The sequence below is a fragment of the Sus scrofa genome, chromosome 4 (genome assembly GCF_054392235.1).
Source record: "Sus scrofa isolate SSC_HxYL_T2T_F1_AM1 chromosome 4, Sscrofa_HxYL_maternal_Yorkshire_Landrace_v2.0, whole genome shotgun sequence".
Classification (NCBI taxonomy): Eukaryota; Metazoa; Chordata; class Mammalia; order Artiodactyla; family Suidae; genus Sus; species Sus scrofa.
The window spans coordinates 102,411,851-102,439,192 of record NC_139386.1 but is presented as its reverse complement, the minus strand read 5'-3'; the positions used below and the strand labels follow the sequence as shown (position 1 = coordinate 102,439,192).

Here is a 27,342-nt window from a genome sequence, read left to right as displayed (position 1 = left end):
CACACGTAAACTCTCCAGCACAGTGTGTCCACCCATAATGTCACCAGCAGTGGGAACGGACTGCATCATCTACGTCAAGGCTCTAGGGTATTTTCTGTGTGTGTTTGTGGGGGGGTACGTTACATACTCTTGGGGGTGGTGGGTGAGATTTTAGGTTTATTAAAAGAAAGCGCAAATTTTAAAAGTAATAAAATTTAGCAATGTCAACTGACAGTCTCTCCCCACCAGCTTTCCCCACCTCCAAAATTTTCAGGTTCTGTCTGGCCATAAAAGTGAGGTTTTGACATTGTTAGCAGCATGTTGTAATCACTGGCATGAACTAGTCGTCATAACCACCTCACCCCTCGGGTCCTCTTCAGGACTTTCCTGTGCCAGATACAAAGGGTCAGCAGAAGAGGAGTCACAGGCCCAGTGCCCCCAAAGGCAAGGTGATCACAGAAGAGGTTCACCGGTTTATTTCTTGGTGAAATAATTTCCAAGAACTCATGTAAAAACAGCACAGGGAGCAGCTCAAAACAGTGGCGGGTAAATGGAGACACAGCTCAAGAATGTCAAGAGCCTGAGTCTGGCTTTAGTAGGATAAGCTGTCAAGGGTCGGGAGTAGGGGTGGGGCAAGAGAGCAGAGTGAGGCCAGGTCCCTGCGGAAAGGATGGCTCAGAACATGGAGGGGGGCTAGGAGGGGTGGCCTTCAGAGCCATATGTCAGAGCTGCAGTCGCCCCCAGGGTAGCGAAGCTCATGGGCCAGAGCTGGGCCAAGGGGCTCCTTCCCAAAGTCCACCAGGAAGTTGGGGTTCAACTTCAGCCCTCCCTTCTCTGTGTCTACATCGATCTGCAGCATCACAGAGCCTTCCCTGGTGGAAACAGGGAGGGAAGAAGAAAGAGGTCAGAACTAGGTAAGTGCAGGGGGAGGGGGGTCTGAGGAAGGAGCAGCATGTGGTAAGGGGGGGTCGGGGTGAGGTGACCAGGGAGTCTTCCGAAAGCCAGACCCCTCTGGGAGAGGAGGGCTGGGAGGTGAGCTCGGGCTGCCTGCTTCTTTCTTACCTGATGAGATCGGGGTAAAACTGCTTGTCCCAGGCACTGTACAGCGACGTGGTAACATAGAGACGCTTGCCATCCAGGCTGAGCTGGATCATCTGAGGGCCTCCGGCTACTCGTTTCCCCTTGGGAAAACCAGGGGTCAGACCCCAGGGATACAGACAGATCCTAGGAGGGGCCCGCGGGCACCAGCCAAATCCCAAGAGTGGGCTTGGATGCAGCCCAGCCCCCTCCCTCATACTTCTCCAGCGGGGGATCTGAGGGGCCCATCCTCACCTTGACCACCAGGGGCTCTGGCTGGGATTTTAGCTCCTGGTCCTCCAACACTTGCACGGGGCCACCCTTAACAATGCTGCCCCCGAGGAAGAGCTGAGTGGGGCGGGGGGGTGGGGGGAGCATAAAGGGAGGACAATGGTGGGAGGTGAGGACCTGGCAGGAGGAGCAGCTTGCCCCAGCCGGGAGCCCCTCACTCCCTCCCATTCCCCACATTTAACCGTGGATCCCATGGCTCTGGCCTGAACCCGCCCTCCACACCCACCCCTGATTTTCCCGCACCTCCCTTATCATCCCCCAGCCACCTCGTACCCTCTACCTCACGGCCAGATTTCTACTCCTCCCCTCTGCCCGCCTCCTCCTGCTGGGACCCCACCTGTCCTGTGAGGCGGGGCCTCTTTGGGTCGGAGATGTCATACTGTCGCAGATCCCCGTGCAGCCAGTTGCTGAAGTAGAGGAAGCGGTCGTCCAGGGACAGCAGGATGTCAGTGATGAGGCCTAGGGGTGGGGGTGAGGGGTTCAGAGGCTTTAAGGATTTTTGTTCCTCAGGCTGAGACTCAACCTTCTGATGCCCACACTGCCCTGAGCACTCACTTGGCATTTCAGGCAGCATCCAGCCCTTCACTTTCTTGGGGGGCACCTGGATCACCTTCTCTACCGACCAAGTACCTCCCTGCATTGGGGTAGGAGGTAGGGAGGGGAGTTGTCAGAGTTGAGGGGTGGTGGTCACATCAGCACTTACTCCAGGGAGACAGCAGATACAGGACCTTCTGGCCACTCGGCTCTCACTCCCATGCAAACCCCTTAAGGCAGGGATCATGTCTACTTGACCACTGCATTCCCAGCACCTAGCACAGTGCCTAATGTAGAAGCTCACTAAACATTTTTCAAATGAATGAATAAATATGGCCAGTTAGGGTTTAGGGAGAAACTAGCCTACTAAGAGAAGAGAGGCAGGGCAAGTGGTCTCTTTTTTTTTTTTTTTTTTTTCTCTATAGGGTGCCCCTACAGCATATGGAAGTTCCCAGGCCAGGGACTGAATCTGAGCCAGAGCTGTGACTTAAGCCACAGCTGCAGTAATGCCAGATTCTTAACCTACTGCGCCGCCAGGGATCAAACCCATGCCTCCACAGAGACCAGTTGGATCATCAACCCACTGCACCACCACCTCAGGAACTCCAGGTGGTCTTGTTTTTGATTTCTGGGAAGTTTGGGCTGGTGGAACCAGGAAAGAGGGCCTGGGCCACTCCAAGGGAGAAGGGGGCATCGTGGCCACGGGCGCTCCTGTAGCAGAGCATAACAGGACTGCTGAGAGGAGAGGGCCAGAGCACATGGCACCTCATTCTTGTAGAAGCGCTGGATGTTGGAGCCCAGGGCACAGCCTACGAAGCCCTGGGAAGCGGCCGGGTTGTGCAGGAATCGGATCTCCAGGGGGATGAGCCCATCCTGCAGATGCAGGGTCTGCACCATCTCGTGGCGCTGCCAGTCCCACACGTGTAAGCAGCTCCCATACAGCCCTGGTGTGGAGATGAGACCAGAAGATGGGATCAGGATCAGGGCAGGAGGGCATGGGCAGAGGCTGGGGCACAGCCCAGGGTGGAAGGTTGGAAAATGGGGTGAAGGGATCAGAAGGATGCTTGAGCAAGTCAGAGCACTCAGCCCATTCTGTACCATCACCCCAAGAATCTGGGGTCCACACCAGGGAAGGAAAAGGGCTGGGGAGTGGGGGCTTGGAGCAGAAAGCAGGGGTTTGTGTGACCAGGCTCCTGCCAGCCCACGAGTGGGGAGGTGGACTCTCACCTGCCTGTACGTCAGCGGGGTTGAAGCCATCTCGTAAGACATTGGGAGCCGCCCATTCGGTGCTGATCATGACATTGTGTCGAGGCTGGTACCAGAAGTCATAGCCCAAGGGAGCAGCACCTCCAGGCCTCTCCCATGTCCCCTTCACCTCAAAGGTCTCTCCATCCAGCAGCACAAACCCCCCTGAGCAGGGAAGGAAGCAGGATGGCAGGTAGAGGTAGTGGAGACCAACCTGCACCCAGCTGGCACCCCCAGGCCTGTCCGAGGGGCTCCAAGCCGTTGCCTGGTGCCCCTCCTCCCATTGGGTTTGCCAGCTCCTTAAATTCAGGAGCTCCTTAAATCTGGACACCTGATGGGCACCCCTTCCTCCCATCAACTTCATCCCTCTCCTGGATAACAGGGTAAAATTTTCCTCCCCTGAGTCAAGATCTTCTGGGACTCTATCCACTAGGTTGCTCTTGCACAGCCTCCCACTTTCAGCGTAGGATTCCTGCCAGAGTCTAAGCTCCATTCTGCTCACTATGTTTCTTTTTGTCTTTTGTCTTTTTAGGGCTGCACCTGAGGCATATGGAGGTTCCCAGGCTAGGGGTCGAATCGGAGCTGTAGCCGCCGGCCTACGCCAGAGCCACAGCAACACAGGATCCGAGCCACATCTGCGACCTACACCACAGCTCATGGCAACACCGGATCGTTAACCCACTGAGCAAGGGCAGGGACCGAACCTGCAACTTCATGGTTCCTAGTTGGATTCATTTCTGCTGCACCACAACAGGAACTCCCTACATTTTTTTAAGAGAGTATATATATTTATTCATAATTTAGCATGAATACCCAATATTTTTTCCCCTTGCCACTTCTTTGCAAAAACAGATATTTACTCCTGTGTTATTAAATCTAGGAGTACCATGCATCCCATCTCCTGAAAAGAGCAGTTAAATAGAGTCTAAGGCAGTAACCTTAACTGGACTCCTCGAACTGATATTTCACTCCAAGCCCTTGGACGGCGAGTTCTGGTGAAACAGGTAAGGCTTGGAGAGAGGCAGCACAGTGTGGTGACCAGGACCTAGATTCTGGAGCCATACTGCTGGGTTTGAATTCCAGCTCTACAACTTAAAAGCTGGTTGACTTTGGGTAAGTTACTTAATTGGTCTGTGCCCTCGGCTGCCTAATCTGTAAAATGGGACTCACAGCAGCACCTTTCTCATAGGCTGTGTCTACACACAGGGGACATTTTAGGTGAAAGCTCTGATCATACCATAAATGAGAAAGCTGCTGCGACAATCAAGGATCCCCAGGACTCTGAGATTTGCTTATGAATTCATGAAGGCTGAAATTAAATGTGTGTGTTTTCTGGGGCCATGTCTGTGCTTGCCCCATGGCAGATATTTCTGACTATAAATTATAATTGAATTCATCATTCGAGGCTCATCGTCATAAAAATAACTGAAACAACTAATGTTACTTGACTATGGTTTGAATACTGGGTGAGACCCCACCCTCTGGTTCTGTCTGGTAGGTCATTCCATCCCTTCCCCAGCTTGGGATCTACTTCCCTCACAGATGTGCCTACAGTGCCGGCCGGTACCTTTGCCATTGCCCTTGGGATCTCCCAGGGCACTGATCATCACCTCCCCACTGGCCAGGCAGTGGCTGGTGTGTAGGTAGCCCAGGTCACACTTGGCATGGATGTCCTGGGGCTCGATGACCTGGAGAGGGGGAAGGAATGGCGTCAGAATCTAACTAACAGGGCCAGGTGTCCCCGCTTCTTCCTCCTCCACTCCCACACTTCTATCTGCTATCCTGGCCTCTATTCCTTCGGAACATGGACGCAATTTTCCCGGCAGGAATTTGGCAGAGATTCAAACTGGTAACTTCTGCAGAGCAGCAGGGGAGAGTCAGAGGGACTGCTAGAAAGCACAGATTTCTGTCGCTCTGCCTGTCTTGAGGGCACTCTCAGCCCTTTGAGACCATAAGCTCCTCCCAGGCTGGGAGAATGCCAGTGTCAACTTTGTATCATCAGCAGCAAGCAGTAAGGGCCTGGCACAAAAAGGGCCCTCAGCAGAACATTGAAAGGAAGGACTAGAGACTCTCGCCTAAGGGAAGCCCTGGGCTCCTAACTGGCTGGGGAGGAAATGGCTTCTTCTTCAGCTCAGAGTAAAAGAGAAGAGCCTCCTCGCTCCCCTCCGGTGCCCCTGGGTGGTAACGACCCAGCACATGGGTAACTCTCCTCCAAAGCCTAGCCCCACTCTGTGCTGCTGAGCCCAGACCCTGCTTAAGAGCTGGAGGCAGCTGCTTTGGGCTGGTGGGCACACTGGGGGCCCTAAGCTGGCTAGGGTGGAGGACGTGCCTTGTGCAGCTTTGGGGCACGGGGTTCGGTGCCCACGTCCACCACATAAATTCGGGAGGAGATGAGGCAGGGCAGCATCAGCTTGGTGCGTGACTTGGTGCTGTCTCCGAAGCAGCTGCTGCAGGTGTTCCATCCTGAGTGATGCAGCTCGTCCTTCATGTTGGGCATGGGCAGCCGGTGGATGACCTAAAACAGGAGAGGGGGCAGGGAGTGGTACTCACCCAGAGCATGCCTCTGTGTGCTTTTGGCAAAGGGGCCCCCTGGACCCACTTCAGCTTGGCAGTGTGGCACACACTTGATTTCAGCACTGACCTTGCACATGGGGGGAGTAGCCTTGTGCAGTGAACAACCTGAACGACCATACCCAGAGAGGGCAAAGAAGGATAGAGCCGCGGAAGAGCATTGCCGGGTCCAGGGCTAGAGGAGGGAGTCTCAGGGGTCCCCTGGTGACCAGGCCTCACCTCACCTGGCAATACTGGGGAGACTTAGGGTCAACATCCACAGTGGCCAGATAATCCGGGGCCTCGGTGCTTGTGTTTCGGTAAATGCAGGGCAGGTAGACAATCTCCTCCCTGGGTCCTGGAGGGTAGAGGGCAGGCAGTCGGGGTGCAGGACGTGCCAGCAATGGCTTGCCTACTTCCCTTCCGGGGGATGCTGGATCTGTCTTCTCGAACTTACCTTTCATGGCCTCCAGGGGGGTAGGGTAGCCAGGTCCACACTTCCCACATTTGGTAGCTGTGAAAACAATGGGGCATGTTGGGACCATGCTCTGGAGGGTGCCCTGCCCCTGCCCCTGCCCAAGGGGCACTGTCCCAGGTCCCCTCCAGACCCCCAAAACCCTGATGAGTGCGTGGGTGGGTGGGTGTGGCAGGAAGAGCTGCAGAGATAGGACCTGAAGGTGCACAGACACTCAAGCAGGAGGAAGGTGGGTGCAGGGGAGGCTGTGTGGTGCAGTGGTTTTGACACTGACTGGGGTGCCAAGCCCAGCTGGTCACTGACTAGCCATGGGAGCTTGGGCAAATCACCTAACTTCCCTGGCCTCGGTTTCCATGTCATCTGTAAAGAGAGGGTAAGACGAACGGCACACAACGGACTTTTATGAGACGCAGAGCTTTGTGCTTGCCTGGTAGGAGCCGGGAAACCCTGGCTTCTTGAAGAACAGCCCTTGGGAGCGAGGGTGGTGTCCCTGCCCCTCCTTTCACTGAAAGGCGTCTAACCAGGACCTGGGACACTTCCTGCTTCCCTCCCCTCTGGGTCATGACCCCAGGCTGCTGGCCAGATCCTGGGTTACATAATCAAGGTTCTGGTAAGGGATAGGAGGCTGAAGTTCAAGGCTGCAGGACTGATACTGGCTGCATGTCCTTAAACCAGTTTCTACCCAGGGCCCACCCAGGGTGACCCCATCTACTTCCTTTATCTGTAAAGCAAGGTGTTTGGCCCAGCTCTGGAGAGCTCAGAGGCCCACCCACCAGAGTTGTAGGAAGTGGCTCTCCTTGTCCCCTGAAGTCTGGCAAGAGAAGCCACAAAGTCAGGAACCAAAGTCAGCCACAGAGAAGGAAGGCTGCCACCAGGCATTAAGCCTCAGGGTCTGAGTCCAAACCAGGACGAAGGGCTGAGGAATAAACACAGAGGGAGCTGCAGGCCGAAAGAAATCCCGGAGTGGAGTTCACAGGACTGGATACTGCCTCCCTGCCTGGTCCCGTGGCCAGTCTGGCTACTGGCCCAGAGTTGAGCCTCCACTGGAGCCTGGGCTCAGGCCCTCAGCCAGGGAGCCAGGTCCCCCTACTTGCAGCAGCCAAGTGACTTAGGAGGCTGAGAGGCGGCAAACGGCATTTTAGAGTCCAGAAACGTATTTAAGCTTCAGTTTTGACATTTACTCTCCCCATTTTCCCCTCTTCGTTTGCCTAAAAGGGGGTAATAATATCCTATCTTCTTCTCTAAGTGACTATGAAGGCCAAATAAGACAAAACATTCAGAAACACTTTTGTAAATGTGTCATATAAACACGGGTAGGGCTGAGACAAAAATCCCAGTGCTTGGTGCCCAGAGAGAGGGCTGGGGGTGGGGTAGGGTGGAACGGGGTGAGGTCCAGCCCAAAGGAATAAAGACTTTTTCTGCCACACAAATAAGCTGTGTCAGGGGGGAGGGGGAGGGGAAGGAGCGTGCCAGACACAGAACAGGAGGGGATCCAAAACTCAAGACATCAAGAGGGAGCTAAGAAAACTGCAAAGCAGGAGTGCCTATTGTGGCTCGGTGGGTTAAAGACCTGAGGTTGTCTCTGTGAGGATGTGGGTTAGATCCCTGGTCTCGCTCAGTGGGTTAAGGATCTGGTGTTGCCGTGAGCTGTGGTGTAGGTCCTTGGATGCAGCCCAGATCCGGTGTGGCTGTGGCTGTGGCTGTGGCTGTGGCTATGGCTTGTGGCCGCAGCGCACCTCAACCCCAAGCCTGGGAACTTCCATATGCCGCAAGTGCAGCTGTAAAAAGAAAAAATAGAAAAACAAAAACTGCGAAGCCCTAGAGAGACTGAGAGAGATGGTATGGAGGGTGCGTGAAGGCGGTCCACCCGCCCGTCAGCACCCTCTGGCCATTCCTGATCCCAGCCGCTCCATCCCCCACAGCATTTCTCAGAGTCAGGGTCAGGCCCTGGGAGCCACTCAGGCCCCACCGAGCATGAGTCCTCTTTCTGGAGAACATCTCCCCTGTCTTCAGCATCTCAGGCAAGATCTCTGAATATCTCTGGGTATGAGATGAACACAGGGAAAGTGCCCTGTGTCTTCCCAAGGCCAGGCTGGCTGCTGAATGTTGGGCCAGCCCAGGAAAGAGCCAGATCCAAAAGGGCGAGATCCCAATACTTCCAACCAGACCCAAACTCCTCCTCAGCCTGACATCCAGGAGCCCATGGGTGGAGGAATAGGAGGACTTTGGGAACTGAGCAGGGGAGGCACGGAAACAGGCCCCCAGTGAGAGTGGGGGCTCTTGGGTTTCACTCCCAGAGTGACTGGTGGGGCAGGGGGCTAATGAGTGACCTGGCCACTGAAGGCCTACGTTCCCTACTCCCTGCAGGAAAAAGATGGCCCCCAGGGCTGAAATCAGGATTGTCTGTCTTCTGTGGTGACAGAGACATAGATTTCCTCCTAAGTATCCCAGCCTTATTTTCTCAGCTGCAGAAAGGTCCCCTGGCCCCAGGCTGCAGCCAAGGGAGCTGGCTGGGGGCCCATGGTCACCGGTCCCAGCAGTCCTTCTCCCTTCTGTCCCAGATGCCTCCAGAAATGCTGGCTAAAGTGGGAAATGCAGGGATGGGGGTGGGGTGGGCATGGTGGAGCCCAGAACCCTCCTTTCTCTCCTCTCTCCGGCTCTCTCTCCAGCTTCTCTGTCACTTCCTGTGGGGCGGACCAGGGGTGGGCAACGCACGTTGTCAGAAGCCCCCCTCCTTACCCATGCTGCTCGCTGGTGCGCTTTATCAGGAGTGGGCAGAGACGAAAGTCGCGCAGGTGTCAGAGGCAGGCTGTGCCCGGGAAGGGGCAAAGGGAGGGAACTTATACAACCTCTTGCGGGTGGGCGGGGCAGGGGGAGGGCCTGACCTCGCAGCTCCACATGAATAACAAAGAGCAGCTGGCCTGGACGGTCTCAAATGGCCTTGTGTGTGAGTAACTGGCTGTGTTTGTGTGTCTTCAAGCGTGAGTGCGCGTGCACATGTGCGCTGTGCCTGTGCCTGCTTCTCTTTAGCAGAGTGGGTCTGGGCATGTGCTTGCTCCTGTATACCTGTGTGTTGCCTGTGTATGTATTTTTACCCATGCTCCTGCATGAGTGTAGCTGTGTCCATGTGCCTGCTGAAGGTGCTGGTGTGTAAAAATCTGTACTTGTGTATGTATATGTGTGCCTGCTGGAATATTTATGCCTGTGTAGGGATACATGAATATGTGCCTTTGTGTGTGTGTGTGAGGATGTGGATGCACTAGTTCCTGGGTTTCTTTTTTAACTTTATTTTCATTTTTAAAATTTTATTTATGTAATTAATTTTTGTCATCTTCTTTTTTTTTTTTTTTTGCTACTTTGGGGCCACACCCGCAGCATATGGAGGCTCCCAGGCTAGGGGTCGAATCGCAGCTATAGCTGCCAGCCTACACCACAGCCACAGCAACACCAAATCCGAGCCACATCTTCGACCTACACCACAGCTCACGGCAATGCCGGATAATTAACCCACTGAGTGAGGCCAGGGATCGAACCTGTGTCCTCATGGATCCTAGTCAGATTCATTTCCTCTGTGCCACAGCAGGCACTCCTATTTTTGTCTTTTTAAGGCCGCACCCAAGGCACACGGAAGTTCCCAGGCTAGGGGTCGAATTGGAACTGTAGCTGCCAGACTAAGCCACAGCCACAGCAGTGCTAGATCTGAGCTGTGTCTGTGACCTACACTGCAGCTCACACCAACACCAGATCCTTAACCAACTGACTGAGGCCAGGGATCAAACCCTCGTCCTCACGGATACTAGTCAGGTTGGTCACCACTGAGCCACAACGGAACTCCCTATTTATTTGTTTTTTGGCTGTGCCCACAGAATGTCGAATTTTGGGGGCCAGGGATCGAACCTGTGCCACAGCAGTGACAACCCCTAGTCCTTAACTACTAGGTCGCCAGGGAACTCCAAGTTTCGGGGTCTCGAAATGCTCATCCCTGCTCATCTCTTGGCATTTCGGGGCACCCAGCTGTGGGCCCATTTGCTCCTCTATCCATAGCCAGGATCCGCTCTCTCCTAAGATTGCCTTCACATGCCAGACATCCATGTTCCAAAAGGCACAGTCCGGAGTTCCCGTTGTGGCGCAGTGGTTAACGAACCCGACTAGGAACCATGAGGTTGCAGGTTCGATCCCTGGCCTTGCTCAGTGGGTTAACGATCCGGCGTTGCCGTGAGCTGTGGTGTAGGTTGCAGACGCGGCTCGGATCCAGTGTTGCTGTGGCTCTGGCGTAGGCTGGCGGCTACAGCTCCGATTCGACCCCTAGCCTGGGAACCTCCACATGCCGCGGGAGCGGCCCAAGAAAATGGCAAAAAAAGACAAAAAACAAAACAAAACAAAAAAAACCAAAAGGTACAGTCCCACTCGTCCCAAGATTCACCCATGTCTTCCCTCCACAGCTGCCCTGACAGGTTGTATGTCCAGGTTCCACCTTCCCCAGACTCATTCATTCCTCTTGGGCTTTGAAGTGGAGGGCAAGTTGGCAGTGCCCATTATTACCCTCATAAAACTTGGAAGGTGAAAGTGGGGTGCCTCCCCCTCATCTCCCAGCCTGGTGCCTCAACAGCTCCAGGCAGGTTACTAGGGCCCAGGGACAGTCCAGCATGATGCCACTGTCCCTAGCTGAAAGCAACTGGTCATAAAGCTCTCAGGGGCTCCATCTATCCAGGAAAGAGTCCTCCAGCTAGAGGACTCCGAAACTGCCAGGGCTGCTGAGCCTGCTAATATAGGGGGCCAAATGACAGCTACTTGCTGAAGAACTGATGGGGAGTTGAGGCCTGATCCCTTAACTCTCTCTAGGGCTGCCTTCATTCAGGGAAGCCAGGCCTTAGTGAGCTGGACAAAGCAACCCACATAGATTGCTCTCCATTTTGAAGCTGAGGGCTCCTTTCTTTCCTCAAAGTTGGCCACCTGACCAGGGTAACATCTGCCCCACTCTTCTTGGAACCTACTGACTCTGGTCTACAAAAACCGCTTTCATCTCCTTGGATGAAAGCTCTGGGGTGACGTTTTTATTGGATAGTGAAAGGGACAGAGTTTGGGTTTGAGCCTGCCCGGAGAAAGGAGCCACGAGGCTTACAAACCAGCGTGGGGGTGGGGAGAGCCAAACTGGGCTTTGGTGTGATGGGTGTCTGTCCTCCGGGTTCCCTGGTGAGGGATCACTGCCCACAAAGGAAGATGCCCTGTGGCTGCCCAGGGCAGGGGGCCGCCCTCAGGCCCTCGTCCCCAGTGCCGCTCAACTCCTCTTGGCTCTTTCCTCCTTCTCCATCCTCGCTGTGAACCATCCTCTGCCTGAGGTCTCTGTCTCCTACCTCCTCTCCACTCTCCCATTTTTTGGCTGGGGGCAGCCCAAATCCAAGATCTGAAAGAGAGAAACCCCATCCCACCCTCTTACCAAAAATTCTTAAGTTCATTAACTTCAAGGAAGCTGTTATTTCACTGTTCCAGAGTCTGTCACTGGCTGCAAGATCCTTCATGCCCCATGGCTCTGACCTGGCGGGTCTCTGCGGCCCCGCCTTGGCACCCCTGACCACTTCCTGTGGCTTTGTCCCAGAATGCTCGCTCCAGAGCCTGCAAGGTGGTCAGAGAAAACTGTCCCAATCCGGGCTGTGGGTGGAGGCTGTCCAGGGCCAGGGTTCAGGCTGGTAACTGAGAAGGGCTCCTGGTGTATTTGTTTCTTTTGGCACTGACAGGGCTTGGGCTTCCAAGGTGGAGACCTGCACCCCAGTTGGCACGGGGCTCCTGAACATCTCCAATGTTGTTTCTCAGGAATTTTGGGGCTCCCTCCCTATCTGCCCTGCCCCTTCCTAGCCGGAGACCATCCCAAACTGGGTGCCCCCACCACTGCCTGAAGCATAGGGTGTCTGGGAAGGCCAGCAGGGTTGGTGTGGCAACAATCCTGTTGTTACAAGCCCCAAAGGAGCATAGTAAGTACTACAGGCAATAGGTTATCTGGTTGATAGCTGGACAGCCAGGCGATTGCGTAACCGCTGTTGAGCTTTGGCTCCAGCCTCCACAAACAGGAAGTGATTTTTGTGGCCACAGGGGGTCCTAGAATAGCAGCTGCACACAGATGGTGCCGGGCTCTGCTGGTTCCCCTCTTTTTTTTTCCACCCTCAGCCCAATTTCTGTGGGCCTCTTTAAACAGGTCTTGAGACTATTGATGGGGAAATGGGAAAGTGGGGAAAAGAAGTGAAAAGAAGAGACAAATGAGATGATGAAGTCAGAGTCTCTTAGAAGAACTTGATATGTTTAAAAAAAAAAACCAACCAAGGAATTCCCATTGTGGTGCAGCAGAAACAAATCTGACTAGGAATCATGAGGTTGTAGGTTCGATCCCTGGCCTCACTCAGTGGGTTAAGGATTCGGCGTTGCCCTGAGCTGTGGTGTAGATTGCAGACGCATCTTGGATCCCATGTTGCTGTGGCTGTGGTTTTAGGCCGGCAGCTACAGCTCCAATTAGACCCCTAGCCTGGGAACCTCCAAATGCTGCAAGTGCAGCCCTAAAAACCAAAACAAACAAACAAACAAACAAACAAAACAACCCCAAGGCTGTTCTTCATCTCTAGCAAAACAAAAAATGACAGGAAAGCGATCAAAGTCTGCTGGAAGTGACATTAAGGAGAGAGAAAAAATTAACTCTTGAAACCACCTCCCACTCAGTAGCCCTTGCCTGCAGCACCCTGATGAACCCCATCTTGTAGGTAAATCATCCTTTCACTGATGAAGAAATTGAGGCTCAGAGAGGGCCAAGGCCACTGAGAGATGATGGAACAGGATTTCCATCTGGATCTGCCTGACTCTGGCGCTCAGAGTTTTTCTAATCACTCTTTGTCTTTACGTATTTTGTTTTGCTTTATTTGGTTTCAGGAGGGGGAGGGTGGGGAGCAGAAAAACCAGAAGGAATGTACAAAGCAGTGGTGTTTTGTTTCTTGGAAGTCTCTGGAGAGAGGAATTTTTTTTTCTCTGAAAGGGGGAACAGAGTCAAGAAGCAGATGCCTCCTGCCTGGAGCAGCATTACTGGTGATGGAGGTGGGGGGAGTGGTGGAGACACCCTGTGCTTCGAGAAAGATTGGGAGGGTATACATCTGAGGGCCAGCCGTGCTTACTTTTGGAGAGAGGCAGTGGAAGGAAGGAGTGATTTTCCATTTTTTTCTTTTCTGTCTTATTGCCTTTTCTAGGGCCGCACCCGCTAACGAGCATGTATTACTTTTATAATCAGACCCCAAATAAAGGTATTAAAACAAAACAAAACAATAGAGAGAGAGAGAAAGAGAGAAAAGCAGGGTGGAAGATTGGTGCAATATAGATCAGAGACACTGGGAGCCCATGCTGGGAGAAGGATGGGCCCTGGGCCCTTTACCCAGCAGCTGTGCCACCAACCTGCGGGCCCTCTCCTTTGGAAGACACACATGTGCACGGTTATTCATTCATTCTTTCAATCTCGCACTCCACAGACATTCCTGGAGCATGTATGTTTTAGCAAAGTGGTGAACAAGACAAAATTTCTGGGGAGTTCCCTGGTGCCTCTGTGGGTTAAGGGTCCGGTATTGTCACTGCTATGGCTTGGATACGATCCCTGGCTTGAGAATTTCCACATGAGGCAGACAGGGCCAAAAAAAGAGACAAAGCTTCTGCCATTATAGAGATGACATTCTAAGAAAGACAGCCAATAACCAAGCAAAAGTATAAATAAATAAGATCATTTCACATAAGTGCTAGGAAGGAAGATGATGTAAGGGTGATTGGGAGTACACTGCATAGGGTTGTTTGGTATATAAAGGTACAGATTTGTGCGCAAAGGAACAGCATAAACAAACTAAAATACAAACTGCCCACAGCGCATAAGGTAGCAGCTGATGGTGGCCTGAAGCTCGACTGGCTGTACAGGTTGAGGTTTTAGTGAGCATAGAGTTTCTGAGCCCTGTCCTGCTCATTTCCCCTTGTTTTAAGAGACCAACTCCACGCCCTCAGAGGAAGAGAGTGGCGTTTACTGAGAACCTGTCACTAGGTGTGACTGGTGCCAGGCCAGGCGCTGCACACTAGCAACCAGCTCAGCCTGGAGAGGTAAGTAGCTTCTTTCTTCACCTCGCATTAAAGAAACAGTTTCCTAATTCATCCAGCTGCTCATGCTCTTCTCACAGCACCTCCCCATCTCTGAACTGTGCTGAGTTCAGAGCCGGCAGCTCAGAGCAACACCGAAGCTCAGAGAAGAGAAATAAAGAAAACTACAACAGTGCCCTCTGCTAAGGCTTCCTCCTCACCTCCAATCCACTCAGAGATACCCTCCCTCCCGACTGTCCTGTGATGTCAAGACTTCGCCACGTCTCACCTCTGGGCTACAGGGATCACCTCTGGCGTGTCAGGCTGCCAGTACCTTTGCAGGGTGGTCAGAAGCATCCTCGTGGTGGGCAGTGCTGAGAAGCGACCACTGTAAGAACAAGGGAGACACTTCAAGAGGGGAAAGAAAGTGTTTAAAAAGCAATCATTACCATATTAACTCTTTTATCCCTATCTCTTGAGAGAGAAGACTAGAAAGTGAAAGAGGGAGATAGCTTTCTCTCTTTCTCTCTGGAAAATTTCAATAAGTACATAGAGCAAATGGTATCATGAACCCGCAGGTACACCATCCACCTTCAGTAAAAATCAGCTCATAATCCATCTTGTTTCAATGATACCTCCCAGCCTCCCTCTAGCTTGGTTTTTTTGTTAGTTTATTTGTTTTGGCTGTGCCATGGGACATGTAGAAGTTCCTGGGGCAGGGATCGAACAAACATCCTTATGGACAGTCATATTCTTAACCTGCTGAGCCACAATGGGAATGCCTATCTTGTTCTTCTTCATGGCTGAGTAGTATTCCATTGTCTATATATGCACCACTTCTTCTGAATTCATTCATCTGTTGACGGACATTTAGGTTGTTTGCACGTCTTGGCTATTGTGCATAGTTCTGCTATGAACATAGGGGTGCAAGTATCTTTTGGAATGAAAGTTTTGTTCACATATATGCCCAGGAGTGAGACTGCTGGATCATATGGTATTTCTACTTTTAGTTTTCTGAGAAACCTCCATACTGTTTTCTATAGTGGCTGCACACAATTTACTTTCCCACCAACAGTGTAGGAGGGCTGCCTTTTCTCCACACCCTCTCCAGCATTTGTTATGGGTAGACCTTTTTTTTCTTCTTAAGGCTGCACCTACAGCATATGGAAGTTCCCAGGCTAGGAGTCCAATTGGAGCAGCAGCTTCCGGCCTACACCACAACCACAGCAATGTGGGATCCGAGCTGCATCTGGGACCCACTCCACAGCTCACGGCCACGCCGGATCCTTAATCCACTGAGCCAGGCCAGGGATTAAACCCAAATCCTTATGGATACTAGTTGGGGTTTTTTTTTTTGTTTTTGTCTTTTTGCCTTTTCTAGGGCCGCTCCCCTGGCATATGGAGGTTCCCAGGCTAGGGGTCATACTGGAGCTGTAGCCACCCACCTACACCAGAGCCAGGATCTGAGCTGCGTCTGCGATGCACACCACAGCTCACGGCAACGCCAGATCCTTAACCCACTGAGCAAGGCCAGGGATCGAACCCGCAGCCTCATGGTTCCTAATTAGATTCGTTAACCACTGAGCCATGACGGGAACTCCAATACTAGTTGGGTTCTTAACCTGCTGAGGCACAACAGGAATTCCTGTCCATAACTTTCAATTGACTTTCTCAATAAATCTTTTCAATCCCTTATAATCTAATCTCTTTAACCTCTACTTACTGAAGACTTGATTTTCTGTTTAAACGAAGAGTCTGACTAAAACAGAAGTTATGTGTCTTGTTACATATCTAATCTACTAGAAGAAAAGGTGAGGTGGGTTTGAAAGCCAATTATGTAGTAGTCTAGAAAAGGTAACATTGGTTATAGGGACACAGGTGAAAGTTGGTCACCACACCTCCCCAGCCCCCTCCCTGTGCCTTCCTCCTGTGCCAGGCCTGGCTCTGGAAGCGCTGAGACAGGAGCCATAAAATGGCTTCAATGCAATAATCTCCACTTTTACAAAGGCCCTCTTGGCCTGCACACTTTCAGCTAAGAGCTTGGGAAGAAAAAATTGCATCAGTTTTGGTTAATGGCCCAAATTAAGCCATCAAAACCCCTAATCAAGCCTTCATTTTGGACATGTTGCAATGCTGTAAATAAAATGTGCAAAGGAAAATAAAAGCCCTTCTACTTGAGGCTGGCAGGACCTTTGTTCCCTGGAGTCATATTCCTGAGTCACGGTTTCTCTACTAAGGCTCAGGACAGGCAAGAACAAATCCTCTCCTTCCCTGGGGAGCCCAGGGCTTCTGCTTTCTCATCTCAGCACCAAGATGCTGCCTGGGAAGAAGGTAGGAAAGACAGGAGTCCTGAGGTTTGGGGAGACGTCCTCAGTTCCACTTGGAATCAGAGGGAGGCCTGGGAAAAAGTCTTCCTGCAGGTCCTGGATTCTCTGACCTTCTGTTTCCAACAGGACCTCACCAGAGTTACAGCCTTGGGTAGAAATGCTAATAATGGTATTTGGGAAATTAATATTGTGAGATTTCCTGTCTCAGCTTATCTGCTCAGAGACTAAAGTTTGAAAGTCTTAAACTGAAAAACAGTGATTTCCCAATATCCAAAATCTCTAACAAATCAACTGGAAAAAGACCACACAGGAATGATCTCATGGCGCAATGGGTTAGGGATGCAGTGGCTTGGGTGGTGCCATGTATGAGTTCAGTCCCTGGCCTGGGAACTTCCACATGCTGTGGGTGCAGCAAACCACCCCCCGCCCCCCCAAAAAAAACCACAATAGAAAAATGTGCCAAGAATATGAAAATGAAAGATAAATGGCTAATAAAGATAAGATGTACCCAATCTCATAAGCAAGTAGAGAAACACTTGTTAAAACAACATGATTTTCAAAAATAAAGACTGATAATATTCAGGGTTGCAAGGAGTGTGGGGGAAAAGGTCTTGTATTTTACTGGCAAAAGTAGAAAATGGTGGAACATTTTAAGAAGGCAATTTAGCAACATCTAGCAACATTTTAAATGGATATCCACTTTTACTGATCTACTCTATGGAAAGACAAGTACACAAAAGAGACAAGCACACAAATACATGAATAGGATGTTTATTGCAACACTATTTGTTTTGTTTTGTCTTTTGTCTTTTTAGGGCCGCACTTGCAGCACATGGAGGTTCCCAGGCCAGGGCTCACATCGGAGCTACAGCTGCCAGCCTACACCACAGCCACAGCAAAGCCAGATCCAAGCCATGTCTGTTACCCACACCACAGCTCATGGCAATGCCAGATTCTCAACCCACTGAGTGAGGCCAGGTATCAAACCTGCAACCCCATGCTCCTAGTTGGATTCATCTCCACTGAGCCACGATGGGAACTCCTGGAACACTATTTGTAAAAGCAACAAGTTGAAAACAACCAATAGGGGAAATGGTTAAAAATATTTTGGAACATCAAGCAATCATAATGGGGAGTTTTGTACATACCAACAAGGAAGGATAGCCAGAGAGCATGGTCATCTTCGAGGGGGAAAAAAAGCAAAAAAACAGCATCATTCCATTTGATTAAAACTAGATATAGGCATTCCCTTCATGACTCAGTGATTAACGAATCTTACTAGGATCCATGAGGATACAGGTTCGATCCCTGGCTTTGCTCAGTGGGTTAAGGATCCCGAGTTGCTGCAAACTGGTGTAGGTCGCAGACATGGCAGAGATCCAGTGTTGCTACGGCTGTGGCGCAGGCTGGTGGCTGCAGCTCCAATTCAACCCTTAGCCTGGGAACCTCCGTATGCTGCAAGTGCAGCCCTAAAAAGCAAAAAACGAAGAAACAAACACACAAAAACTAGATATAAATTAGTTAAACCATGTAGTTTAAATTGTTTAATTTAGTTTATATTGAGCTAATTAATTTAAATTATACATATTTAAGTTTTATAAATGTATATTTATATGTTCATAGAAAAGGATCTGTAGAGATAAAGCTTCCTTTATCATACCAAATGCACCAAATGTAACTTACAGTGATCACCTCTGACAGGGAGCAATTTTGGATGACAGGGAGCAATTTTTATTTTTCATAGTATATATCAATTATATATTGGATGACAGGGAACAATTTTTATTTTTCATAGTATACATCAATTATATATTTAAAAATTTATATAGTAAGCTTGAAATACATGTATTATTTATTTATTTATTTATTTAATTTTTAAATTTTTTTACGGCCACACTGTAGTATATGGAAGTTCCCAGGCTAGGGTTCAAATTGGAGCTGCAGCTGCCAACCTACACCACAGCCACAGCAACTCTGGATCCAAGGTGTGTCTGTGACCTACACTGCAGCTCACAGCAATGCTGGATTCTTAATCCACTGAGGGAGACCGGGGATCAAACCCGCATTCTCATGATACCAGTCAGGTTTGTTACCACTGAGTCACGATGGGAACTCCTACATGCATAATTTAAAAGTTGAAATAGTGAAAGAATACAACAGAAGAGCAAAAACTGTGAAGGTCAAAATCCAACACTGGTGAGACATGAGGAAAAGGGTATGCTCATTTAAGATTGCTGAGTCCCAGTTGGTGCCTTATGAACAAAATGCAATTTATCAACATTTATCAAAAGTTAGGAGTTCCCGTTGTGGCGCAGTGGTTAACGAATCCGACCAGGAACCATGAGGTTGCAGGTTCGGTCCCTGCCCTTGCTCAGTGGGTTAACGATCCGGCGTTGCCGTGAGCTGGGGTGTAGGTCGCAGATGCGGCTCGGATCCCGCGTTGCTGTGGCTCTGGCATAGGCCGGTGGCTACAGCTCCGATAAGACCCCTAGCCTGGGAACCTCCATATGCCACGGGAGCGGCCCAAGAAATAGCAACAACAACAACAACAACAACAACAAAAAAAAAAAAAAAAAAGAAAAAGAAAAACAGTAGGAAAAAAAAAAAAGTTAAACTTTTTTGGGGCCACGCCTGTGGCATTCAGAAATTCCTGGGCCTGGAATTGAACCTGTGCCACAGCAGCAATCTAAGCCATAGCAGTGACAATGCTGGATTCTTAGCCCACTGAGCCACTGGGGAACTCTGTGGGCATACCATTTTACCTAGGAATTCCACTTCTAGGATGTAGTCCAGAGATATAGCTGGACAAATAGATAAGATACAGGTAATGATGACAATAATAACAATAATACCTATCACTTATGAAGTCCTTGGTACTGTTTTAAGGACTTAGAGAGAAAGAAATATACATGAACCACACCCTGCACATAAAAGCTTGCTTGTGCCAGGTACTCCTCCCAGCTCTATACACGCTCTGTGTATTTAATCCTCACAGTAGGCCTGTGAAATGCGCACTCTCATATCCCCTTTACAGATAAGGGAGTTAGAGCACACAATAGGGAGGTACCTTGTCAAAGGTATACAGCTAGTGAGCGGCAGAGCCCAGGATTTGAACCCAGGCAACTAGCTTTCGTCTCTGTGCCTGTAAACCCTACACCATAATGTAGTAAATCATATAATCTTTACAACAACTCATTGAGGTTAAGCTGTTTTTGTGTTTTATTGTTTGGGTCTGATCAGCACATACACTCCCCCCCCCTTCTTTTTTGGTCTTTTTAGGGCCGCACCTGCGGCATATGGAGGTTCTCAGGCTAGGGGTCAAATCAGAGCTGCAGCTGCCAGCCTACACCACAGCTCATGGCAATGCCCAACACTTAATCCACCAACCAGGGCCAGGGATTGAACCCGCGTCCTCATGGATACTGGTTGTGTTTCTGCTGAGCCACGACTGGAACTCCACATACAGTTTGGTGGGAGACAGAACCCATGAAAAGGAACCAAAAGGCCAGATGCTCACTGTCCCAGGTCTCCTTGTATCTAGGAACAAGCATGTGATTTGGTCTTGGACAGCCAGGTGTGCCAAGGGAAGACTCTGATACAAAGAAACAGAGACAGTGGGGAGTGGGCTTCCATTGATGAGAAGCAGGGAATTGTGTAAGTGGCTAGCAATGCTAGAGAAGCCCCCAGGGTCCCACAATGTCAGTGGTGCCAGGGCTGCACTTGAAGTTTGAGAGGCAGAAGCAGTGCTTTGAGAATGGGGGTTCTTGGGAGTTCCCATTGTGGCTCAGAGGGTTAAGAACCTGACTAGTATCCATGAGGATGCAGGTTTGATCCCTGGCCTCCTTCAGTGGGTTAAGGATCCAGTATTGCTGCAAGCTGCCGGGTAGGTTGTATATGCAGCTTGGATCCCGTGTTGCTATGGTACAGGCCAGAGGCTGTAGCTCTGATTTCACCCCTAGCCTGGGAACTTCCATATGCTGCAGGTGCAGCCATAAAAAGGGGAAGAAAAAAAAAAAAGAGAGAATGGGTTCTCAGACGAGGAGAGTTTTCTCTGGCTGCTCCTGGCTACAGTTCAAGCACATCTGCCACTGTGGTCTTATGACTCAGGGGCTCCAAAGGTGCTTGACAAATTGGGGTGATCCCTGAGGTTGTGGCAAGCCAGTCCCAGAAGGAGAGTCCCCAGGGTGGCCCAAAGGGGTGGTTAGGCTCAGCCCACTTTAGCAAATAACAGTTCCTCTATTAATAAATAGTCTTGTGAGCCTCTGGATCCCAAGAGAAACCAAACATGGGACTTTGTGACTCCAGCACCCTCATGAGCTGAGGATTATCTAATCCACCCACCTGGCCCAGGGTCTCACAAGCCCCAAGGCTCTTCAGCCTCAAATAGAGCTGGGTGGAGCCTGATAATATCCTGGAGCAGAAAGAAGCCACAGAATGTCTTAGAGTGCTCTTTGGCTTACCCTATCTTGCCAAATAGCCTCTCTTCTCAGTCCATTCCAGTGGCTTCAGAAGAAGTTGTGCATGAAAGACACTGGGGGGATAAAAGAAAAAGGAAGAAACAGCAACTACATTCCAGCTAAGATAAGAGGTAGCTGGCTTTCCATCACACACCATCACCAGACAGAGGTGGTCTATTAAGAGATTAACAGCAAGAATTCTAAATAGAAAAATAGCAGACACCTACTGTACAGCACAAGGACCTATATTCAATATCTTGTAATAACCTATAACGGAAAAGAATCTGAAAAAGAATATATATATACACATATGTATAACTGAATGTACACTTAAAACTAACACAACATTGTAGATTAACTACACTTCAAATAAATGGTTAAAAAAACAGTTAAAAAAAAAAAGATTAACAGCAAGAATTCTAGAACTAGACTGCTTGTATTTGAATTCTGGTTCCACCAGTCCTAGTCAGCAAGTGTTTCAACCCTTCCATATATCTGTTTCCTCATCTCTAAAAGAGAGATAATAAAAATACCTACCCTTGGGGAGTTCCCGTCGTGGCTCAGTGGTTAACGAATCCGACTAGGAACCATGAGGTTGCGGGTTCAATCCCTGGCCTTGCTCAGTGGGTTAAGGATCTGGCATTGCCGTGAGCTGTGGTGTAGGTTGCAGACGCCGCTCGGATCCCTGTTGCTCGGATCTCGTTGCTGTGGCTCTGGCGTAGGCCGGCGGCTACAGCTCCAATTCGACCCCTAGCCCGGAAATCTCCATGTGCCGCAGGAGCGGCCCAAGAAACGGCAAAAAGACAAAAAACAAACAAACAAAAAAAACCCTACCCTCACAGGTTGCTTTCAAAATTAAATAATATATGTAAAGCTCTTAGAGTAGTATTTAATGCACTAAGTATTAACTGTTACTGCAGTAACAAAGCCCTTCCGAGAAAAAGTTTTATCAGTCTGTTGCACAGCACTGTGAATATGCTTGGGAGTTCCTGCTGTGGCTCCACGGATTAAGATTCCGAATGGTATCCACGAGGATGTGAGTTTGATCCCAGGCCTCGCTCAGTGGGTTGGGGATCTGGCGTTGCTGTGAGCTTTGGTGTAGGTCGCAGATGTGGCTTGGATCTGGCGCTGCCATAGCCATGGCGTAGGCTGGCAGCTACAGCTCCGATTCAGCCCTTAGCCTGGGAACTTCCATTTGCTGTGGGTGCAGCCCTAAAAGGAAAAAACCCCCAAAACAATGTAAATTCGCTTAACACTACTGAATTGCACATTTAAAAATTAAGACAGTAAATTTAGTGTTATAGGTTTTTTACCACAATAAAAAAACATTAACACTTATGAATAGACAAGTTCTTTGTTTATAATTTTCATTGGAGTAGAGTTGACTTACAAAGCTGCGGTTTCAGGTTCCTTGCTTTGTTTTGATTTGTTTTGGCCACACCTGCTGGGATTCGGGAGTTTCCAGGCCAGGGACTGACCCAAGCCAGAGCAGTGCCAACACCAGATCCTTAACCCACTGAGCCACTTGAGAATTAATTCCAAAGGATAAGTTTTTTAACATGGAATTTTAAAATTAAGATATTCACTTTTAAATCTAGAGAAAAAGTAGCCCTTTTCTTAAATTGCAGATAACTAATAAATGCCTCCTTATTAAAAAAAAATAATAAAGCCCTTCTGAGAGAGAGTCCTGGAAGCTAATGGAGAAACAAAATCCTCCAGTGGGTAAAATTTCAAGTAGAAAACATCTTGGGTTTGTTGGGGGAAGACATCATCTGAGGATCTATACCGATTCAAGCGCAAGGCCAGGGTTTTGGCTGGGTGGACAATCTCGGGTGGAACAAAATCAGGGTTGGGAAAAGGGCTTCGGGAAGAATTCTTGTGGACGGACCTCACAAGAGGGCCCCAGAACGCAAGAATCTTTGTTTGTTTGTTTGTCTTCTCCTTTTGCCTTTTTCAGGGCTGCTGCAGTGGCATATGGAGGTTCCCAGGATAAGGGTCTAATTGGAGCTGTTGCTGCCAGCCTATACCACAGCCACAGCCACTGTAATGTGGGATCTAAGCCGTGTCTGCGACCTACACCATAGCTCACGACAACACCGGATCCTCAACCCACTGAGCAAGGCCAGGGATCGAACCCGCAACTTCATGGTTCCTAGTTGGATTTGTTAACCACTGTGCCTTGACGGGAACTCCAAGAGTCTTTGTGTCTAGTATAGCCACTCCACATCATAAGGCCCTCTCCCCAGAGGCTGCTTCTGGTGATCAGATGGGTGAGGTGAACCAGCTTTATGGATCTCCTTCTGTTTCCTCTCTAGATGCTCCATGAATAACGTGGCTGTGGGGGCGAGGACACAGGTTGCATGCGGCCTTCATGGGATGGACCACCCCTTACAGAGTCAGATCTAGTGGGGCTACTACTGAAGGTCAACTTGGCCCACAAAAGCTGTCAAGCCAGCCCGCCTACGTGATGAAAGGTTCGTATGTTTGCTCTCTCCAACAAGGAAGGGACAGAAGACAGTTACGAATTTTTAGCTTTGGAATTATTTCCCCTGCTCCTATGCATGTCCCACCAGATGTGTCTGTCTGTGGACATCCTGGATGCCTCATACCCTACTGTGGTGCCTTCACCACATGGCCTCTGACCATGGCTCTCACTGTACAGTGGGAGTGCTGACAGTGCCTAGCATGAGACATGATCTGCAAGTACCACCTCTGCTAATCTTCACAGCAACCATATTAACCACATCCTATTATTATTGCCATTTTACCGATGAGGAAACTGAGTCACAGAGACGTCTTGTAAATTGCTTAAAATCATGATAGGTAATGTGAATGGTGAGGCCTAGTTTGGCTCCAGAGTCCAAACTCTTACCCATCCTAAGAAGGCCCATGGGAGTCACAGATCTCATCATGTAACCCCACCCCTCCAAAGCAGTTGGCCTTGTAGGGGTTCAGTTATGGCAACACCTTCCAAGGATGGAGTGCTGACCACAGAGGGGAGTGCAGGCTATGCTCTGAGCCAGCAGCCATTCTGGGGCACCATTTGTTTCTCAGCGAGAATACATGTTGGCCCTATGGACAAAGATTTAGAGGTGGGAGTGGGGCCTCTCACTACTACATCTAGTCACCCATTCACAGCATTTTTGGTTGTAGTTTCATGACTCTGGGCTCTGCTGGTATAGATGTTTTGTGTCCCAAGGAGATCTGCTTCCACAAAGAGGAGACACCAAGAGTCCCACTGCACTGGAACCTAAGGCAGTAACCTGGCCATTTGGGGCTTTTATATGCCATTCAGTGAACAGGCAGAAAAAGAGGATGAGATATTAGCTGGGATGATTGAGCCTGATGATTTAGAGAAAATAAGGTTGCTGTTACACAACAGGCTCAGGGAGGAAGATGGGTGCAACGCAGAGGAGTACCTCTGGGATACCTTATACCACCATGTAAGTGGTTAATTTAACAGAGGGCTAAGACAGCAGAAGCAAGAAAACGGAGAGTTCAGATCCTCATCCTCCAGGAGTGAAGCTTTAGGTCACTCCATAGAAAAGAACGCGACCAGCTTAAGTCCTGGCTGTATAACATGATGGCTTGGAAGCTGGTACCTCGATTCAAAGCCGAGTGTTAATGCATGCTGGCTGTGTACCTGTGTCTACTTTAGTTTCCACACCTGTAAAATGGGGATAATAATAGTTCATATTGCAAGTGATTATTTTGAGAATTGAGTAATACTTATAAAGTACTTAGGGCAGGGTCTGGCAGGTAATAAACACTCTATAAAATGTTAGCTATTATTAAGGCAAAGGAATGAGAAGCAAGTGAGGAAAGTCATAAATACCTGGGATAGCCTCAGGATCAGTTGCGAAAATGAGAGCAGTACACACAAAAGCGTGTACAGAAACGTTTATACCAGTTTTATTTGTATTAAAAACTGTGGAAGAAACTAGTCAGAAACAATCCAGATGTTGTGCAGGATGTGGATAATTAAATAAACTGTGGTACATCCACACCATGGTGGATTACAGCAGTAAAAAAAATTGAACTATTGCACATGAAGGCAACCAACAAAGTGAAAAGGCAGCCTACTTAGTGGGAGAAAATATTTGCAAGTAATCTATCTGATAAGAGGTTAATGTCCAAAATTTATAAAGAGCTCATACAAATTAACAGCAAAAAGACCTCAAACAATCTAATTAATAAACAGGCAAAGAATCTGAACAGACTTTCTTTCTCTCTCTCTCTTTCTTTCTTTCAGTCTTTCTAGGGCTGCACCCATGGCATATGGAGGTTCCTAGGCTAGGGGTTGAATTGGAGCTACAGCTGCTGGCCTATGTCACAGCCACAGCAACGGCAGATCTGAGCCGCGTCTTCAACCTACACCACAGCTGATGGCAACGCCAGATCCTTAACCCACTGAGTGAGGCCAGGGATGGAACCTATATCCTCATAGATACTAGTCAGATTTGTTTCCCCTGAGCCACAACAGGAATTCCTGAAAAGACATATTTCTAGACACAGACAGGGCCAGCAGGCACATGAAAAGATGCTCAGCATCTCTAGTCGCTAAGGAAATGCAAATCAAACCCGCGAGATAACATCTCATATGTTAGAATGGTTACTATCAAAAAGACAACAAATAAGTGTTGGCGAGGATGTGAAGAAAAGATAATCCTTTCGCACTGTTGATGGGAACATAAATTAGTGCAGCTACTGTGGAAAGCAGTAAGGAGGCTCCTCAAAAAATTAAAAATAGAACTACCATGCAATCCAGCAATTCTACTTCTGGATATCTATCCAAAGAAAGCGAAAAACTAACTTGAAAAGATATACCTACCTCCATGTTCAGAGCAGCATTATGCACAACAGCCAAGACAGAAGCAACCTAAGTGTCTCTCAATGGGTAAATGAATAAAGAAAATGTGATACACACACAGACACAGACACACATACTCATGCTAGAATATTTTTCAGCCATAAGAAGAAGGAAAGCTTGCCATGTGCAACAGCATGGATGGACATTGAGGGCGTTATGCTAAGTGAAATAAATCAGAGAAAGACAAATATCATATAATCTAACTTACATGTGAAATCTTTTTTTTTTTTTTTGTCTTTTGTCTTTTTAGGACCGCACCCACGGCATATGGACGGTCTCAGGCTAGAAGTCAAATCGGAGCTGTAGCTGCTGGCCTATGCTACAGCCACAGCAACACGGGATCCGAGCCACTTCTGCAACCCACAACACCACAGCTCACGGCAACACCAGATCCTTAACCCACTGAGTGAGGCCAGGGATCGAACCCTCGTCCTCAAGGATACTAGCTGGGTTTGTTAACCACTGAGACACGATGGGAACTCCACTTATACGTGAAATCTTAAAAAGAAAAAAAAAAATTCTCAAACTCATAGATATAGGGAACAGACTGGTGGTTGCCAGAGGCAGGGGGTGGAGGGTATGGGGGGAATGGGATCAAAAGGTACAAACTTCCAGTTATAGAATTAATAAGTCATAGGGATAGAAGTATACAGCATGGTGACTATAGTTAATAATTCTATACTGAATATTTAAAAGTTACCGAGAGAGTAGATCTTAAAAATTCTCATTACAAGAAAGAAAAATTTTGTTACTATGGTGACAGATTTTTTTTCTATTTTAATTTTTTTTAATATCTTTTTTCTTTTTTTCAGGTTTTTTTTTTATGGTGACAGATATTAACCAGGCTTATCATGGCAATCATTTGCAATACATACAAATATCAAATCATTATGCTGTATACCTGAAACTAATGTTATATGTCAATTATATCTCAGTTTAAAAAAATGAACCACTGGAGCTCCCGTTGTGGCTCAGCACTAACAAACCCGACTAGTATCCATGAGGATTTGGGTTCAGTCCTTGGCCCTGCTCAGTTGGTTAAGGATCTGGTGTTCGCTGTAGTGTAGCTCGCAGATGATGCTTGGATCTGGCATGGCTGTGGCTATGGCGTAGATTGGCAGCCGCAGCTCCAGTTTGACCCCTAGCCTGGGAACTTTCATATGCTGTAGGTGCGGCGCTAAAAAGCCAAAAAAATTTAAAAAAAAAGAGAACTATTGTAACATTCAGCAACCTGGATGAATCTCCAGAGAATCACATCTAATGAAAAAAGCCGGAGCTCCCGTCGTGGCGCAGTGGTTAACGAATCCGACTAGGAACCATGAGGTTGCAGGTTCGATCCCTGGCCTTGCTCAGTGGGTTAAGGATCCGGCGTTGCCGTGAGCTGTGGTGTAGGTCACAGATGTGGCTCGGATCCTGTGTTGCTGTGGCTCTGGCGTAGGCCGGTGGCTGCAG

At 49.1% G+C, this 27,342-nt stretch overlaps 1 protein-coding gene across 6 annotated transcripts in view; it reads right to left on the bottom strand.

Annotated features, from left to right (window-relative positions):
- Nucleotides 1-439: 439 nt before the first annotated feature.
- SELENBP1 (selenium binding protein 1) overlaps nt 440-27,342 on the bottom strand; it is a 45,029-nt gene continuing 18,126 nt past the window's right edge. For 2 of the 6 annotated variants that reach the window (XM_013997151.3, XM_085023066.1), the window contains 12 exons: nt 14,526-14,624; nt 6,134-6,190; nt 5,922-6,034; nt 5,456-5,641; nt 4,694-4,814; nt 3,109-3,291; nt 2,647-2,825; nt 1,903-1,981; nt 1,685-1,806; nt 1,312-1,404; nt 1,042-1,160; nt 440-851 (listed from right to left, as the gene is read on the bottom strand). In XM_013997151.3, the coding sequence (XP_013852605.1) occupies nt 689-851; nt 1,042-1,160; nt 1,312-1,404; nt 1,685-1,806; nt 1,903-1,981; nt 2,647-2,825; nt 3,109-3,291; nt 4,694-4,814; nt 5,456-5,641; nt 5,922-6,034; nt 6,134-6,140 (1,365 nt within the window). In that variant the 5' untranslated portion in view covers nt 6,141-6,190; nt 14,526-14,624 and the 3' untranslated portion in view covers nt 440-688. Of the gene's footprint in view, nt 852-1,041; nt 1,161-1,311; nt 1,405-1,684; nt 1,807-1,902; nt 1,982-2,646; nt 2,826-3,108; nt 3,292-4,693; nt 4,815-5,455; nt 5,642-5,921; nt 6,191-6,924; nt 7,052-8,890; nt 8,965-14,525; nt 14,625-17,711; nt 17,745-27,342 lie in introns of those variants that run through there. The other 4 variants (XM_085023065.1, XM_001929643.6, XM_021089863.2 and 1 more) reach the window with 4 other exon arrangements.